Source organism: Lathamus discolor, chromosome 3 (assembly GCF_037157495.1).
Source record: "Lathamus discolor isolate bLatDis1 chromosome 3, bLatDis1.hap1, whole genome shotgun sequence".
Classification (NCBI taxonomy): Eukaryota; Metazoa; Chordata; class Aves; order Psittaciformes; family Psittacidae; genus Lathamus; species Lathamus discolor.
In genome coordinates this window covers 93,934,232-93,951,936 of record NC_088886.1, presented here as the reverse complement: position 1 = coordinate 93,951,936, position 17,705 = coordinate 93,934,232, and the positions used below count along the sequence as shown (strand labels likewise).

General features: G+C 37.6%; 2 protein-coding genes across 6 annotated transcripts in view; one reads left to right on the top strand and one right to left on the bottom strand.

Moving 5' to 3' along the window:
• KAT6B (lysine acetyltransferase 6B) overlaps positions 1-17,705 on the bottom strand; it is a 111,463-nt gene that overhangs the window by 26,102 nt on the left and 67,656 nt on the right. For 3 of the 5 annotated variants that reach the window (XM_065670665.1, XM_065670664.1, XM_065670668.1), the window contains 6 exons: positions 15,611-16,542; positions 14,567-14,688; positions 12,948-13,063; positions 10,728-10,869; positions 7,537-7,698; positions 5,093-5,186 (listed from right to left, as the gene is read on the bottom strand). In XM_065670665.1, the coding sequence (XP_065526737.1) occupies positions 5,093-5,186; positions 7,537-7,698; positions 10,728-10,869; positions 12,948-13,063; positions 14,567-14,688; positions 15,611-16,542 (1,568 nt within the window). The remainder of the gene's footprint in view (positions 1-5,092; positions 5,187-7,536; positions 7,699-10,727; positions 10,870-12,947; positions 13,064-14,566; positions 14,689-15,610; positions 16,543-17,705) is intronic. The other 2 variants (XM_065670666.1, XM_065670667.1) reach the window with 2 other exon arrangements.
• DUSP13B (dual specificity phosphatase 13B) overlaps positions 1-17,705 on the top strand; it is a 140,824-nt gene that overhangs the window by 122,789 nt on the left and 330 nt on the right. The window lies entirely within an intron of this gene.

Sequence of the window (17,705 nt, the reverse complement as noted above, 5' to 3'; positions counted from 1 at the left end):
AATGATACTGCCCCCCCCTTTATCAATTGCTCTGGTGCTTACTCATAAAAAGCATTTAGGAGGAAAGATGTAAGTTTTCATTAACAGTTTAATGGTAGAGACAATTTTCGTTCCTCTCATCCTGTGGAAACTTGCCTTTCCTGGTGTTATACATTAGCTGCTGCGCAAGTGCTGCTACTACTGATACTCTACTGCTTCCGCAAATTAAAAATTGGCAGACTTACTCACCTGTTTGAATGGAAAAAATATTTGACCAAGAAATAGACACTGGACATGGGGAAAGGAGCAAGTAAGTTCATTTATCAGAGCCCCTTTTCCTACATCAGAATACAACTTTGATTCTTCCACTGCCAGTCTTCAATTTCCTTTCCCTATCATGGTCTCCTCCCAAAGCAACCATTAAAAGTTGCACACATTAATGACACTAAAGGTCAAAAAGTCAGCACCCACTTTCCCAAACATACATACAAGTGAAATGAAAGAACCCCACACGCCCAAACGAAAGAGCATGTTTAGCCCAAATAGAACCCTAGCATCCTTATAAGCAGGTTTCCTCTCTAGAGCAAGAATAAATATTTCACAATGAACAGATAAACCAAATTAAAAGAAAGTATGCTGAAGGGCAAGAGGAAACTGTTACAATCAATTGGACCAGAAACACCCTCAAAGTACATAACAAAAGGCTATCAAGAACTTTGCTCTTCAGGATTAAACCCAGTTCTCAGCATGACACAAACTATCAACCAACATATGAGCCAGCACAGTTAGAAAGGTTTATCCTAATACTGCCACATGCATTTTTTTTTGCCAACTGCTGCTAAGTCTCCAGCATAGAATTTGCAATCCAGTAAGCAGGAATACAGGACCATGATGAGGTAAGCTTTGTGAGGAAGTGTGAAGCAAAAGATTACTTAAAATTTACAGGAAAATAAACAGTATGTGGTATTCCATTTTAGTAATACTGAACTCTATTAAATATGCCAAATAAAGAAATACTAATTTTTTGGCACTGCAGCCTAATTAATAGAAATAGGAAGTGTATGAAGATTCTAGGCTGTGCAGGAGCTCAAATCATGAAAGTCCAGAGAAACTTCTAGTATAGAGAAGCTGCTAAAGCTGATAAAAGAAGTGGGACTGCACAGAGTGAAGCAGCTACTACACTTAAGTGTTTGCACTGTTAAAACCACAACAGCAATGCAAGCTGCACTGACAGAGGACATACAAAGACCCACCCAAACGCAAGTACATAAAATCCCCCTGACAGGAATGATAGCTGCGTATCACCACAAACGGACATGAGTGAAACAAACCCAGAATGGGATCTTACACAATAAGAGCCTGCTCTCTGGTTTATTTCTGGATCAACTTCAGCTGGAGTCTACTTGCCTTACCTTTAACTTACAACAAATACAAAAGATTAATGCAGGAGTCAATTGTTCTCTCTCAGGTACAACCCTGCAATCATAATCCAGTCAATCTCACAGAATACAAGAAGAACAAGCAAATGAAAAGAAACCGGACAGCCCAAACCTAAGAATTTTGGCAAGAATTATCAGTCCTGTAAAAAGCAGAAAAGTATAAATATAACGAGAAAATTAAGACCCTTATACCTTTTCAGGAAATGCTTTTGTACATATGTAAATATTCAGAACTAAACTTTTCTCCATTTTTAGCAGCCCGACATGTTTCTATCACAGTCAAAACCTGTGACTTAACTACCAAAAAAACCAACAACCCAACCCAAACTCAAAGAAACAAACCAACAAAAAAAAACCCCAAAACAAGCAAAACCCCAAACCAACAAACCATCAAAACCTCTCCACAATCTCACCAGACTTTAAAAAGCAGAACAGATACAGGCACATATATTGCATTTTTAAAAACAACATTTCTCTTTAAATGACTAATGACATACGGAAAACTACACAGGCAATTTTTTCCTGAAGATTATCAGACTAGAGAACTCTGGCATATTACAGTTTGCTTTCTTCTCACAAAAGTTAAAAGTATTCTCCCTAAAAATCATTTTTCCACATGAGATTATAGATTCCTGAAGAGATGGACAGACAGAATTTACATAAAGCTGCACGATGGTATCTATAGAGTAAGATGTAGCAGTGGTATAATTTTTTATTTGAAATAAAGAAAATTTAAATGTGAGTAAACAGTAAGAAATAATAAAATAAATAAATAAATAAATAAATAAAAATTCAATGGTCAGAGAACAAATAGCTGTTTTTCTTTGGGCAAAACAAGATTATTTTCCCTTGCAAGTTATAAGATGACCACACAGACTCATCTGTAAAGTTAAATTAGTTCAAGACAAAATAATGCATTACAATCTGAGCAAACAAATGCATTTCACTTACCAAAAAAGCAGCAAATTCTGTACCACAAACTACATTCTCACCAGACTGCTGACAAAGCAGAAGCTGTGTAGTGGCTTAAGGCTGCATTCTCTCCAGTCTGTCAAGTGTCTAGATACATTCAAAGTAATGTGAGCACTCAATTGCTTGCACACAGTTCTTGAGACCTTCCCTTTTGTGGTTTGTAACTATAATTTTCGGAAAATTACGTGTTCAGTTACATTTTTATTATTCTAGTCTAAAAACTGTTCTGCTTACTGCTACAAACCAGGCAAGTGCCAGTGACTGCTTCACGGAATTCAAAACAGAGAACTTTACATGCATACCAAATAAAGACTTAACATTCAGAGCATAAAATTTATCTTCTGATAACTTTATGAGAACATGACAATCTAGATAGTGTTACTGGCAAAAAAGTTTTTAAGCTATGATAAACTTGTTCTGGTTAAGTTTACAATAGTAACTAGGGTTTTGTTATAGCCCATCTCAGGCCTCTCAGAGCACCTTATTCTCAGAAGACCACAACTGAACAGACACAGGGTGAAGTGCAAGGATGGTAGTCAGTCAGTTACAATACAGGAAATAGAAACACAAATCAAATTCCAAGAAAACATTAAATAATTAATTTTGAAGTGTTTTTTTGTGTGAAGACAGATTTTGGCTCACTAATCCAGATGAAGCTATGGTTGCCCCATTTCGTGGCATTCAGCTTCCTTCCTGCAAAAGGATATAAATACACCCCAGGAAAACAAGCCTTGAAGCTTCACCTCACTTTCTACATGTAGGGAAAAAAACACCCACACACAGTTCTCTTACTACCCTTTATTTAGTTTGCACCTCCCTCTCACTACAATGCTAGACTTTCTCAGTCACCTTTTGGTTCTTCATTCTGTTGGAACTGAAATAGTCTGACTCCCAGTTAGTTAAGGGAACATCTGCCCAGAAAACAAAGGGAAAATATTGTAGAAAAATGTTGAAGGACTGTGCGCTCATGAAGTGGGCAGTCTGTCAGCTAAAGTAGAAGCTAAAGCTGGTCTCTGGACTATGCCCAGCATGTATACAGCTGCAGCCTGTACCTGTGATATAAACACATCTGCAAAGAGAAAAGGAGTAAGAGTAGCACCAGATAAGCTTCAAACTAAGGATACTACAAGGTCATGTTGCAAGTTATCACAGAAATCCTAATGATTCAAACAATTTGATATGCTTCCAGATTTTTCAAGAAGGATATGAGGGACAGAAACACCCTACTGAGTTTTCCAACTTATGTATCACGGCACAGCAACAGAGCACAGATCCAGAGAAACACGGCATACCCATATCCAGACCTCCTGGAATCCACAGGTGTCACAGTTGTGCCATCAGCTTTGCAGATGCAGACATAACTACCACAAACTTAACCAGAATATCATTTATTGAGCATGCTTTTTTTGAAAGACACCACAGAGTAACAATGAAAAAGCCTAGATGTACTTACCAGTTGTGCCCAGTAAACTGCCCATCTCCTTTTGAAAAAAGAGACGGTAATCTTAAAACAGGGCCAATTTCTAACTAAGTAAGCTTTAAGTTCACTTTACAGTTCCAGAAATATGCAGTGGTACTTACTGCCTTTCCTAAAAGGCTGCAGAAGGTGCACAATGGAACAGCTGTTGTGTTCCACTCCAGTGATGGCTATATTTCAATGGTGGGGTTTAACTGGCATCCTTACCTAACTCATATGGGTATAGTGAAGACTGTTTAAGAAGCCATACAATGATGAGACATCCTAAGTCTTGTACAAACTCTAGTGTTGTCATGTTGGGTAGAATACTACAAGACACAGAACTCTTAAAACACTGCAGTTACAAACTGTCTTTGTCCTGCTGTTATACAACGATGTATTATTTGCATTTCAACTTTCTTGCACATACGTCAGGGCAGGAATCCTAGTATCTTAACTACTTCTATAGTCATGCAATTCTACAGCGCTTTAAAAAAAGCCAAAAGTAATAGTGAAAACTGACCACATACAATATACACTAATTCCTTATCATTCTCCCTCTAAATTACAGTAGAAAGTTGGATTTAGCAGTATTGCAAAGTCCCCTCAGACAGTTTGTTTGAAGGTTCATTGCAGCTTGAAGATTTAGGGAATAACAAATCTATATTTAAACAAGTGTGCCTGAAGCCTTATAAGGGTCAGACAACTCAGCAAAATAAAGCAGCAAGTACATACACAGCTATGAGCACCTACACTTTTTTTTGGTAACGATTTCCACTAAGAAAGTGATGAACTTCAAGACAAAAACCAAAACATATTCCTTCTATGTAGAAATTTTTCAGTTAAAACAGGTATTTCTAGCTAAAAAAATATTAGTTAGCACTACTAGGATGTAGAGAATGCCTTGGATTAACACCTTCTTAGCTATAATCACAAATAATTGCCACCTCTTATACTAATGAGCAAGGCAAAATGGAAAGTAATTTAGACAATTCATTCAGGGTAATAGCTTTGTGAGGCAGTATTACTGCCACGAGATCCATTCTCTATTTCCCTGAGTACAGTAACAGAGCAGCAGCAAGTTTTTCACTTCAGGGAGCTTTTCTATCCTATGTAAGTATAAACACAGAAATCCATTATCTATTGATAAAAACAAAGCGAGTTAAATAAAGTTTCATATGTTTCAATTTCTCATAACAGCCATCAGCTCCTTGGATCACAAGTGTAAATAAAACACTTCACTTACTGAAATCAATGAGAAACCTTCCAAATCCTTGCCTTTGGTATTGGGGCATGATCATTATGCAGGAGACATTGTACTTCTGCTGGCAAAGCTTTTCCTGGGGGAAGGAGAAACAGATCAAGTATGTCAAAGCACTGCTGAAGTGGGCAATTGCCTGCACCTGCCACTGTCCTTGTAAAATATCCAATAAGGTGAACAGATGCAAGGGGATCAGTACCAAAGTCAAATAATGCCATGTTAGTGTTTAATTATAAGAACGAAGGATCAAACTTACCCTTCAGAATATTTTTAATTAGTTAACTACTCAGCATCTTAAAAATTAAATACATTGTCTGAACAGCATAATGAAGTTTGTGTGTTGTAAAGGAGGAGGATGGGAAGAAAAGTGCAATATTTTTACGCTTCCCTTGACAATCCTGTCAAGGATATAAAAGTGGAAAATAGTATCCATACACATGGTGAAGTTGTATTTTCACAGCAACTGCTACAGTGCCTACTGGTTTCCATCTTTATTTTGTCTCTCTGAATTAATATGGGGACAGGGTGAAGGGGAGAAACCCTATGCTCGTAAAACTAACACCTGAAGCATACTGACTCTTTCAGAGCTGAAGACTTCTCTCATGGATCCAAATCAATGAAGAATGATGAGAAGCCAGAGCTCCTTGAGACAGAATGAAGTCATGTAACATACGGACAATGGAGACAAATACTGCACTGATTGTTTAAGACAACAGAAGTAATAATCTAAACTAGGAAGCTGTTCTAACAACAATAAGGTTAGAGGATCTTTCAGATTTGCTGATGAAAAGGAAGAGCCTCAAAGCCTTGTTACCTTTGAAAGATTACACACACACTCCAGAAAAACTCAGCTCCCTTAAAACTCCCTAGTTTTAAGGGAGACCAAATAAATCAACAAAACATCAAAGAGAGCGTAACTCGTAAATAGCAGGAAGTTGTGGCAAGCACATGTATAGCTTAAGACACCACCTATCACTTCAGCCTCCACACATAAGATGACACCAGACCAGTGACTGCACCGACAGGACCACACGCCACTATGTTCATTTCCAAACATTTCTCCAGCTGTGACAGCAGATACCGAAGCTGTGTTTTCACAAGGTTTCTTAGTTTCTACAGTATGGCGAGTTATTTTTTCTGTAGGGACTTTCTTTAAGACTGCTGCTATTACAAGGTCTACAAATACACTGCCAGGATGCAATAACGGAAAAAAAGCCAGAGCATTCAGTGCATAATTTGAGATGAGGTGAGTCTGGGTTTCTCCCCCACCCCCTAATTTTTGGTAGCTAAAACATTCATGATCATCAGATGTTACAAACAGACCAGTCAAAAGCAACAGAGATGAAGTGAACGAAGAAAATGCATCCTTGCTGAAAGAGCGATTCACCTTAACACCTGCAGTATCTTAAATAAATATAGAGAATACTTGCCTATATCAGAGTTGACATGTTTGTATTCCACAAGAACTTCTGACTGACATAAAAGACAATGCAAATTGTGCCTAAGCATCTAAGTTACTTTAATCCCAGCAAGGTCTATATCTCAGAAGGAACTGGTCAGACCCCAAAGAGATCACTGTATAATAATCAGGTACTCCGATGAGACTTTCAAAATTCTTCAGAATAGTATCTTCATACAAACCACTTCTTTAAGAAAGAAAATTATAGAGCTGCTAGAAGCTGGTGATACTAGGGACAAGAAATACTGAACTCCTAAGTAACTGTATCAATTCAACATGTTTCTTATGAACAAATTATGGGCAGTAATTGAAGCTTTGCCTGTTGCAGGTATAGCTACTTATACTTTAGCATTATTTTTGATCTGTCAAGACAGTCCACATAAACATTGGTTTTGTCCATAACAGCTATCTATTGCTTTAAAATTCAACCAGAACCAATAGACACAGACTCTAAAGAAGATATCCAACATCAAGTTAAGCAGTGCATTCTTATGTTCAGCGCAATGACTAACTGCATTAGACCAGACTATACATGATATGAACATAGCTGGCCATTTATGTCTAAGTAGGCAGCTAGAACTGCTAGGAGTAAAACCATGACAACACGTCAATGTTTCAAATACCTAGTCCTTTTAGATTTTAGACTTGAAATAGTATTGCAAAAATGGTAGAGGGAGGAAAAAGATAGCATTTTAAACAAACCCCAACACATTCTGGGAACAAACAAAACCAAACAAAAAAAGCCCAAACCACTAACCTCCCCCAGTGCATGTGGCTGACTGCACATACAGTTTCTCAATTTGCATCAGTCTGTGACAGAAAAAAGTATGAGTGTAGTTGAGACAATGCACATTATCTTTGAGATTTATAGAGGTATCAGGCTCCTGAGTATTTTTTCTTTGCTATTGGCACAAGTATTTTGCAGATTGGAAATGACAAATGTTTAAAACAATCATATGGGTTTTTTTACCTTGGAGAAATATCCAACTAAATGGCAGCCTTTCTCGTCATTTTTTGTAAGGACATAGAAGAGGAATGGCTCAACATCATAATACAAGGTTTTATGGTCCAGAAAGAGCTTAGCTAACAAACAAAGATTCTGACAATAAATTTTGCTCACATTTCCATCAACCTGGAAAGCAAGGTAGATGCAGTTATTTCCAGTGTCACCAACATATTAGGACAAAACAACTTATTAGTCAATCATAACATGAAAGGAAATGTAAACAATATGGTCTTACAGAAACAAACAAAAAAAAACCCCACACAAAAAAACACATTAAGGTTCAGAAAAGCCCCAGCTTCTTGTTAAATAGAATTCTCCCATTAGTACTAATCATTTTGCATGAGCAGCCATATTTTTTAAGCAAAATAGCATCACCTTTTTAATCATTCAAGATACACTTACCTCTTTCACTTTATTCCTGGAATGAAAATGAATATGACTGGTAGACAACAAAAAAGTACTACTTCAAACTACATTAAAGTGCAGTTTGCTAGAAGGCAGTGGCATACAACAACTAAAAATCCCTACAAAACAATGAAGTGTATTAAGTTGAATCCTTAAAGTATAAGGCCAATAAATGAGTTGCCAATTATGTATCAATCACAGCAACATTTTAGATAAATTAGGACAAAATTTCTATGCCAGACTAAAACACTATTGAGAAGTAAGTTTTCGGGCCAAGTACTACAATTAGCCTAGTTATGTTACAAGTATAGAGTCAAGCAGTGACTCAGATAGCTACAGAAAAGCCAGACACAGACGCAGATTTCCTAGATCAGCTAGTTACCCCCTGAAAGGGAAAACTGAGTCAAAGGCAAAAGCATTTTTGAAATAATCTTCTTAATGGAAAGGTCTGCTTGCACTGAAGTTCTTCTCACTAACTGTATTTCATTCACAGAGACAGGCAATTTGCATGCTGAAAAAGAAGCTAGATTCTATTCTAATTTGGTTTTAGTAAGAATCCTAGAGTTACAAATCTGAGTAAACCCCAGTATTCTGGGTATATTTAGGGATTTCAAGGTGACTTCAATAGTACAGCTGCATTATCTGGATTAAAGAAAAAAGATGTAATGGACAGCTGCTACTCCTAAAGGCATCAGAATAAACTTGCATACAGGACTCAAGAACCTATCAAATACGTTAAGCTCTCATACAACTCACTCCATTGTCAAGATGGTTTTTATTCCTTTTCACACTATCAAATTAAATGCAAACATGAAGCACATAGAAAGCATCACTGAGTAAGCCACAAGCCTGAAACCCCAAATTTTGTAAGCTCTCTTTTTTAGTAATAACATTTTAGAGAAATATTAAAAAAAATTAAAAATAAAAAAAAAGTTATCTTAAATTCCATGCAAACACAGCTTGCTCATCAGTTTTAAATGAAAGAGAAAAAACAAAAACCGAAACCACACACAGAACAAAAAGGGACTGCAAGTTCAAATGCAAACTTCTGTCACAAGTTTCTTGGCTACAGCATAGCAGTAAACTATGTCAAAGTCTTCCCTCAAATATGTCAGTCATGCACTGAGAAGAGGTACATGTCTTAAATGTCAAACTCATTTCTACTTCTCTCAAAAACAAATATGAAGGAAACCACAAAGCCTTCATTCTGCCTAACACAAAATGGGACACATAATTCCTGAAAACATCAGTGAGGAAGAACATCAACTGATGACTAAGTTTCTACAGTTACCAGAGTAACAACTGATATTAACCTCCAAAATAAAGAAAGGCCCCACCTCATTTCAGAAGTCTTAACATACATGCTTAATGAAGCATGGGAAATAAAAGGAATAAAGCAGTGGAGATAGAACTGAGACACTGCTTTCACATGCAACTTGTTTTTCCATGTGCTTTTTGCGTCAATCCCCCACCTCCCCAACCCCCTTTCTCAGAGCTGTATTTTATTTTTTAGGAAGTTTTCATTTACATCTTGGCAGCAACTAATGAAAATAAACTGGAAAGCAGGATTTGCCTATTGTATGCTGCACAGTTCTTAACACCTGCTAATAGAGAAAATGCAAGTTACTTTTGGATTGACTAAGGCAATTTCGTTTCTTGACAGGAAAAGAGTTAAGGTTGTTTACCATTTCAGTCTTTCACTGGCAGATCTATAATCTTTATGAAAACTGCCAAAGTCAGGAAGGAAGCAATCCTGATGCAGACAGCTATTTTGCTAATAGCACAAAACCAAACAACTGAACAGTGTATTAAGATCTTGTTCTAAGTAAAGGCTTCAGGACTGCATCTACCACTGTTTGAATGGGCAATGACCAATCACAACAGATATACACAGTAAGAAAACACAAGTTTCAAGTAAATCTATAATACCTGCAATTATGAAGTTGTTAGCAGTATACACATCTGAATACTGCTGCTGGAAAACCAGCCTCAAAAGAAATCCTACTAACCCCAGCAGTCTTTTCTGCTTATACACAGAAGTAACAACTCTTGATAAGCCGTAATGTGAAGGTTGATGCATATCTTTAATAACTGCAGGTATGCGACTTCAAACAGAATTCTGTTGTGCATGAATCCTTAAAAACTTAAAGAGAAGTCATGTCCCAAGAGAGTAATTTAGATTATAAAAGAACACATTCCAAAGCTCAACACTGGACTTCTTAAAGGCAATGTGTTCTGACCAAAGTCAGACTGAATCTCTGTCACCCAACCAGGATGTTTCTGGGCAAGTTTCTCTAGCATCCAAAAGGAATGCAGATGCAGTAGCTGCACATGTCTTTTTAGAACAATACACAAAAACTACTTTGCTTGCCTTTATACATGGGAAGCAAGATTAATATCTCTCTATACCCAAAAAAAGCCAGAAATTAATGGGTGCCAACAGGTACTTCTGCTGAGAAAGGAAAGGCAATTAAGTCAAAGGACTTCCACCGCAGTCCCCATCTAAGATGCACGGTATACAAATATCCTCGGAGACTGGCTAATGCATGAAATACCAGTAAAGAAATTAAGAATAGTGTAAGAACATGGCAGGGAGGAACAGAGAAGATGGACTTGTTTTTGAGGTGTAAGATGAATCTTCCAAGGAGTATTTCAGTATGTTACAGGTTTCACTAGTTCACTAGTTCTACTGATCTGTAATGTCTTTAAGCTACAAACCTTCAGAAATGTGGGATTTGTGATATACCTACCTCAAATACTGAAAGGTCATTTCTTCTGTAGATTTCATTGGCTGGTGGATGGAACCAGCCACATTTCTCTGAGTGCCTCAGCAAAATGTTTTTACTTTTCATGTATTTAAGACAGAATTCACACAGGTAAAGCTTTGGTAATCTGTACAAAAATTAGAAAGATATTTTATATAAAAAAATCATTAAATTTTGTAAATAAAAAGGCTACCACAAAGTTAAAGTCCCTCCCCTGTTCAAATACAAGGTACCATGAGCAAATACTGCTTCCATTTCAGTAAATATCACAGTAAGGTGAATGACTGAACGTACATACATCAGCCATAAGAAAAGGAAGACAAGATTCAATCACAGTGAACTTAGTATTATAGAGTTGGACTGCAATGAGCCGTTTTGTGGTCCAGCCTCTGGTAGATTCCGGGTACTTTCCCCTGTCCACATTCCACCTAAGCTTTTCTGTGGCTTCCATCAAAGCAGGCACACTAGAATCATACCTCAAATTTCACCTTCCTCCTTCCAGCGAAGACAAAAGAAGCACACAGCAGAATACAGGCAATTTCCTTCTCTTTAATTTTCCTTATTTTTTATGTGGGGAAGGCTAGGAGACCATTTTTCTTTCCACTGTCTTCCAAACACTTGGGTAGGATAGCAAGCTGTACTAGGGTTGTAACCCCCTCACCCCCACCTAAACTATCACTTCACTTGAACACAGAAGCCCATCCAAAAAGCTGGGAAGCATTTTGCTTGTATTCAACGTATCTCCACAACACAGGCAACATCGATGATTGTAATCCTCCAGGAAGAATTTAGTTCAAACTACTCAGAACGTAGTACCCTGTGGAAGACAATGCTGACAGGTGTTCTACATACCAGAAATTGCTCCTTTCAGTGAATTTTATGGCTTTTTACCTTCATTTTTAAATTACTGAAGCAGTGGAAGACTGCTAGAGAAATTAATTAGCCCACAAAGTTTTAGAGCAGAGGACAATCTTCATCTGCTCTGAACCTACTGGTGCATCCTGGGATCACAGTGGGATCATAGCCATTGTTACACTACTCCCATATGCTAAGGAAGTTTATCAGTGACATAAAAAGTAGTTTGAACTGTTTGTTCCATGATGTAATCCACTGCAAAGAACCACAGTACCTCCACCACTGCCCCTTACTAGTAATAACTATCATTATGCCTCTCTCAAATTAATTTACTTGATGGAGCAGGTAACTCTCATTTTCATAGTATGTTTAAAGTGAATGAGAGAAAACATCAACACTATAAACCAGTCGTAACAAAAGGAAATAGAAATGCTCTATACACTTTTTTTTTGGCCCTTGATTTTTATTATTACCACTTCATAAAATGTCTCTGATTCCCACCACACAAAGATGGCAACATCTAGGAATGAGAGAGGTGAAGAGAAAAGGCAGTTTACAAGAACAATATGCAAAGTCATTTTGGAACAGACTGCATAGCTTGATTGCCTGCTAGTAGTAAAGCTTGATAATCATACAGTTCTGAAAATCTCCCATGTGTGCCACAGAACCAATAGATTCATAGAATATCTGTTTTCAGCACATGCAAAAAAGTCAGCAAAAAATCTGCTGAGCACACACACTAGTCCATGCTCTCTGCCTGACTCCAAGGTGCTCCCTGGAAAGAAGACTGGAAAGAAGACTAGAAACAAGATGCTCTTGCCACAACTTGCTCACTTTAGCTTTATTTATCTTATGTTTTCATTCTTCTCCCTAATCCCTAGGAAAAGAAGTTTAACGAATTCCAGACGATCCATTTCTCTAAATGGCCAGAAATTAGACATGTTTGGTTGCAATAGCTTAAAAACACCAAACATACAAAAACCCCCCCACCCCACCCCCCAAAAACAAAACCCACCCCAAAAAATCTATCCACAAAAAAAAACAACCACAAAACAAAACAACAAAGCACCCCAAGCAGAATGAACAAATAAAACAAATCCTCCCCAAAAGCCCAAACACATATGCCAATACACACCGAGAGACTGTACTTCTGCAGGACTAGGAAAACCAGCCTTTTAATGCATCTTTAGAACTAGTTATGTAAGACAAATCCTTGTTCTCACTTATAATTAGAAAAGCGTATTTATTTTTCATAGTTGCACACTATAAACAGTTACAAAAGAAAATAAATAGCAATTATCACATTAGTAAAAACTCCAACAATGTATGGCAATCTTGACAACTTGGTACCTTGCATATTCCTGTGGGTAAGGTGAAGAGTACCAGGTCTGGATCTCATATTTTCCAAACTCAATCACTGAAGGGTATCGCCCACCTGTTTCACCAGTGTTTTTACACCCAATTTTCTGTTAGGTGTAATACAAGAAAAACATTAGTCATAGAAGAAGTAAAAGGAAAGTTAGTTTTATATCAATTTCACCCAGTAAAGGTGTGAGAAACCTGAAGTACTCAAATCGGTTGCTTAAGTTCTTCCACCCTGGACAGAGGACAGAGTTCGCAAACAGCCAAATATAAACAGTAAAAATGTCTTTCAAGGTGCAATAAAACTAAACATGAAGTTAAGAAAGCAGTGCTTACAAGTGCATACAAATAGATGGTGCATGACCCAGCCACAAAAGAGGCACAACTGCTTCAGTTTTTCTCTCCTGCACCACCTAGTGCTAGGACTTTTCTACAGTTCTGGTTCAAAATCAAAGTTGTCCTTTTGTCCAAACAATGAATCATGGAATCCGCGAAGTTGGAAAAGACCTTTAAGATCATAAAGTCCAACCTTTACCCCAGGACTGCGAAGTGAGGGAGAAGGCATCAGCAGAACCCTTCTAGAGTCCTTGGAATTTACCTCTAACAGCAGTATATTAACTCACGCTAATCTCAGCTATCATACTGAAGTTGAGCTCATCAGAAGACAACTACTAGACTCTAAAGGGCTGGAGAAATATAAAAAAGGAAGAAGGCAGGAGGGAAAAGCAATTTCACCATTAATTCTACAAGTCTTACCACTTAAGATTTTGGTCTGAGTTTGCTGGTTAAAACACTGAATTAAGACTATAAAAAGGTCACTTCATTGACCCATAGCAGATAATGTCAGTTCTTGTACACTACACCTGAAAAAACATTGACTTACATTACTGAAAACAGTGCAAGACATACTCATTTATGACGCAATTTTAAAAAAAGCAGCCATTGAAATATTACATGCACCTCCTCTCTAACCTAGGTTCTCAAACACACTGCTCATTTCATAGACAGAGAAAAACCAAAACAAACAAAAAAACCTCCAAACCAAAACTCAAGTCTCCACCAGCTGGTAAGAACAGTTTCAATCAGATTCAGTTCAAATATTTGCACTGGAAAAAAAAAGTCTATCTTATTTAAATTCAAAGTGCATTAAATCATTTGGTAAAATGAACTTATGAACTCACTAAACCCAGTTGCCTACCAAACAGTATTTGCTGGGAAAGAGGTAGCTTCTCACAGCAGCTGTTTTATCCGCAGAGGAAAATCAGCAGGAACACTTACCGACCAACATCTTCTCAGTGCTGACCAGGATGTCAGCTATGCTTAATCTCCATGCTTAATCAGTGGTAGCCCTGTGTCCAAAATGCTCAAGTTTATCTTTTGAAATCTACCCTAAGTGTCACTTATCATCTGACCCATTCCAGTGTGATGCTTTGTCTCCTATCCAAGAGGATGTAACTGTATATACAGTGTCACCCAAATTAAATTCACAGCAAGCATGACATTAATTCGGAAGGAATACATTAAAAATCAAGATAAATAAGACATACAAAGGTGAAATAAATTTTTATTTGCAGAAATAAATGTGTTTCATACTACATGATGCTTACCTCCAGTGACAGTTCTCGAGCCTGCTTAAATACTTCCAAATCCTCCTGTGTAACAGTGTCCTTGCTTCCCACCAGAAACACATCCGTATTTTCTTGTTTGATGCTTAGTTTGATTTCAGTATCTGTTATTTAAAACCAGCAAAAAGTTTATTCACAGACATGAAGGTTACACATGCCTTATCAAAGTGATACTCCTAAAAAGAATTGTAGCAACTATGGCTATTATGACTCCCCACTTAAAACTAAATTTGGGATTACTAAGTAACAGAAATTAAACCTTCCCCCCTTCTTGTTTTGTAGTTTGCTGTTGCCTGAGCTATTTTTGGCAGTTGGTTGTCTGTCTGTATAAGCCTTTACAGTGCAGTTCTACTAAATTAGTTTTGAACCTCATAAAATTGAGTACATTCTATCACTAGAACTATGCCACCTAATAGACTCCAGAATACTCTACCAGGTAAAAATAAGAGAAAAAACAGTTGTCCTTTAAATTTGGAAACCAATGCTATCCTAAGTCTACATTCAAATATGTTCTCTTAAATAAAAGTAATTAAAAAAAAAAAAAAAGGTAGTTCACAGCATTACAGATTAAGTGTTGTGGAGACTGTTGTAGGATGGAATTGTTCATGAAAAAGCAATGGAGGAGAGGGAAATGAATTGAAATGCCCACCGTTATAAGCACTGACAACACAATCATGATGACAGCACTACTGCCAAAGAAAAGGCAGGGGAAGAACATGTAAGTAGCATGAAAAGTGGCCACTCATGCGGTACTACACAGCCATAAGCAACATTATGAAGGCACTTGGGGCTCCTAGTGTCACTACAGATGCAAAAAATAATAAGAAGGTGGTGTGGTATTAGTCAGAGAAAAAAAAAAAAAAACGTTCTGGAGATTTAGTCAGCATTAGATAAAGCTCAAAGTTTTGTTGGTTTTGTATGAAAGTGAAATAAGAACAAGAGAAATAGCTAAGACCTATGTGACAATATAAGAATTTTGGTTTTGGACGGGACGCAGGTTTGGTTGGCGCTTTGACCTTTGCTTACCATCATCCTGATCAGGTTTAATCCTTCCGTCTGCCAAGCTCCCCTTCCCTGGTGAGGGGGTCCCCATCTGAGGGGTCACTTTATACTTTAATCTGCCTAGAATCCTGTGTTTTTTAAGGAAAGTTGTTCTCTTGAGGTGAGCAATTGCTTTAAAAGCATGCCCTCTAGACACAGCCCATCTAGAGGTACAGGCACGAGAAACAAACCTACTTCTAACCTCTTTCTTTCCATAGAAATGGCTATCAGATTTTGGTGTGGAAGATACCTCTGGTTTATGACGCAAATGCTTGGGTGGTGCATAGCTTGGGTGTCCCTTTTTTCGAGACTGTGCCTGAGTGGCATAGATATGAGAGAGTCCATCAAAGAGTCCCTTTAGCTGACTGTTATTAGGAAAGCTATTAAAGGAAGGTACGCTTGACTGACTGGAAGAACTTTGGGGAGAGTTAGAAGAAGTGGAAGCGCTGGATTTTTGCGAATTGGGGCTCTGACCAGAGATGGGGGTTGGGGGTAGAAGTGAAGAAGGTGGAGGTTTTAGCTTTTGTGTGGTACCTGTCGCCAACACAAGAGAAGTGCATGACTGTTTCTGAGAGACCTTTTTCCTTGGACGATAGTGCTTTGAAAAGTCTATTATTTCACCTCGTGATCTGCGACCATCAGGTGATGGTGTAAAGAACTTAGTAAGGCCATCAATGAGCCCTTTGGTTTTCTTGTTAACTTTAAGTGTAGAGGCAGATATGTAGGTGGAGGTGGTGGTGATTTTGGTGGTGGCACCAGGCCGAGTGGGGTCTGTAACACGCAATCTGCTGCTTGAATCCTTCACAGATGCAGCATGACCAGATGAAGGTGTGGTACAGACTTTAGTCTTTTGACCCCTACCAGGTGACCCCCTTCCTGTGAATGCATTCATGGATCCTTCATCACTGGTTACAGACCTATGCAAAAAAATTTGGAAAATAAAAATCAGCATTAAAAATCTGTACTGCCAAATAGTACTACAGGTTACACAAGTCATTTATGCCACTGTACTTAAACTACAAAAAAATTTAAAGACATATTCACTTTTGAAATACATTTCACACTGTGACATAACATCCAACTGTTTTTTCCCCTTTATCTTTATGTCATCACCCCCCCCACCCCCTTTTTATTTTAAAAGGTAGTTCCCAGTACATTTAAGTAGAAGCAGCTGGGATAGCAGGATCTCCCAAGCATGCAGCCTTCCCACCTGACAATAGCAAAAGACATGGCAAAAGTGTGCTTATTTGGAGAAAAACTTCCATGTATTGTGTCTGAGCACAAGAACTGTTCCATCACTGTAGAATTTATTGTACACACAAAAGAAACGCACATGTTCAGTGCTAATAAATTACTGATGTCAAAACACTTCAAACTGTATTTGCTTAAACTGTAGGGGAAGTCTATTAATCCTATAAAGCAATACAGTCACTTTTCAAGAAACTTATTTTTTTTTCCCCACACTCTCGTTGGATTATATGTGTCAAAACTAGTAGTAAAAATTACCACCGAAGACCTAAAAGCAAAATGAGGTTATTTATGAAAAGCATTATAACAAAACCAAAGAAATAAACTCTGTTTTCTTTAGAAACTGTAACAACAGCAAAAAAAAAAATGGCAAAGGAAAGGAAAGAGCAGAACTGTAAGACCAAGTGGTATCTGCAGAAAAGTCGTAAACCAATCAGGCCTAATATGGGAAGGAACAGCCATGAATGTTATTTAAATGCCAGGAAGATAAAGGGCATGCTGAAAACCAACATTTCTGACAGAAGCAGTACAGGTTTAGCTGTTGCCAATGACTGAAGAGAGGAACAACACTGAAGAACACATTGAAGAGTAGTATATTGCAAGTATATAGAAACAGAACATTTAAGTATGTTTGCAAGTAAAAGAAATAGCTATGAGGAGGCATGATCAAATTGCAAATCCAAACAAAGCTATATAGTTGCATCAAATGTTTCCATTCCCTTTTCCATCCTGCTCTTTGAAGTTAGCTTATTTACTTCGCAGCAGAAAGTTTTCTTCCACAGATTTTGCCTTCTTAATTGAGATGCTGAAGTAATTAATTCCAACAGGTTAG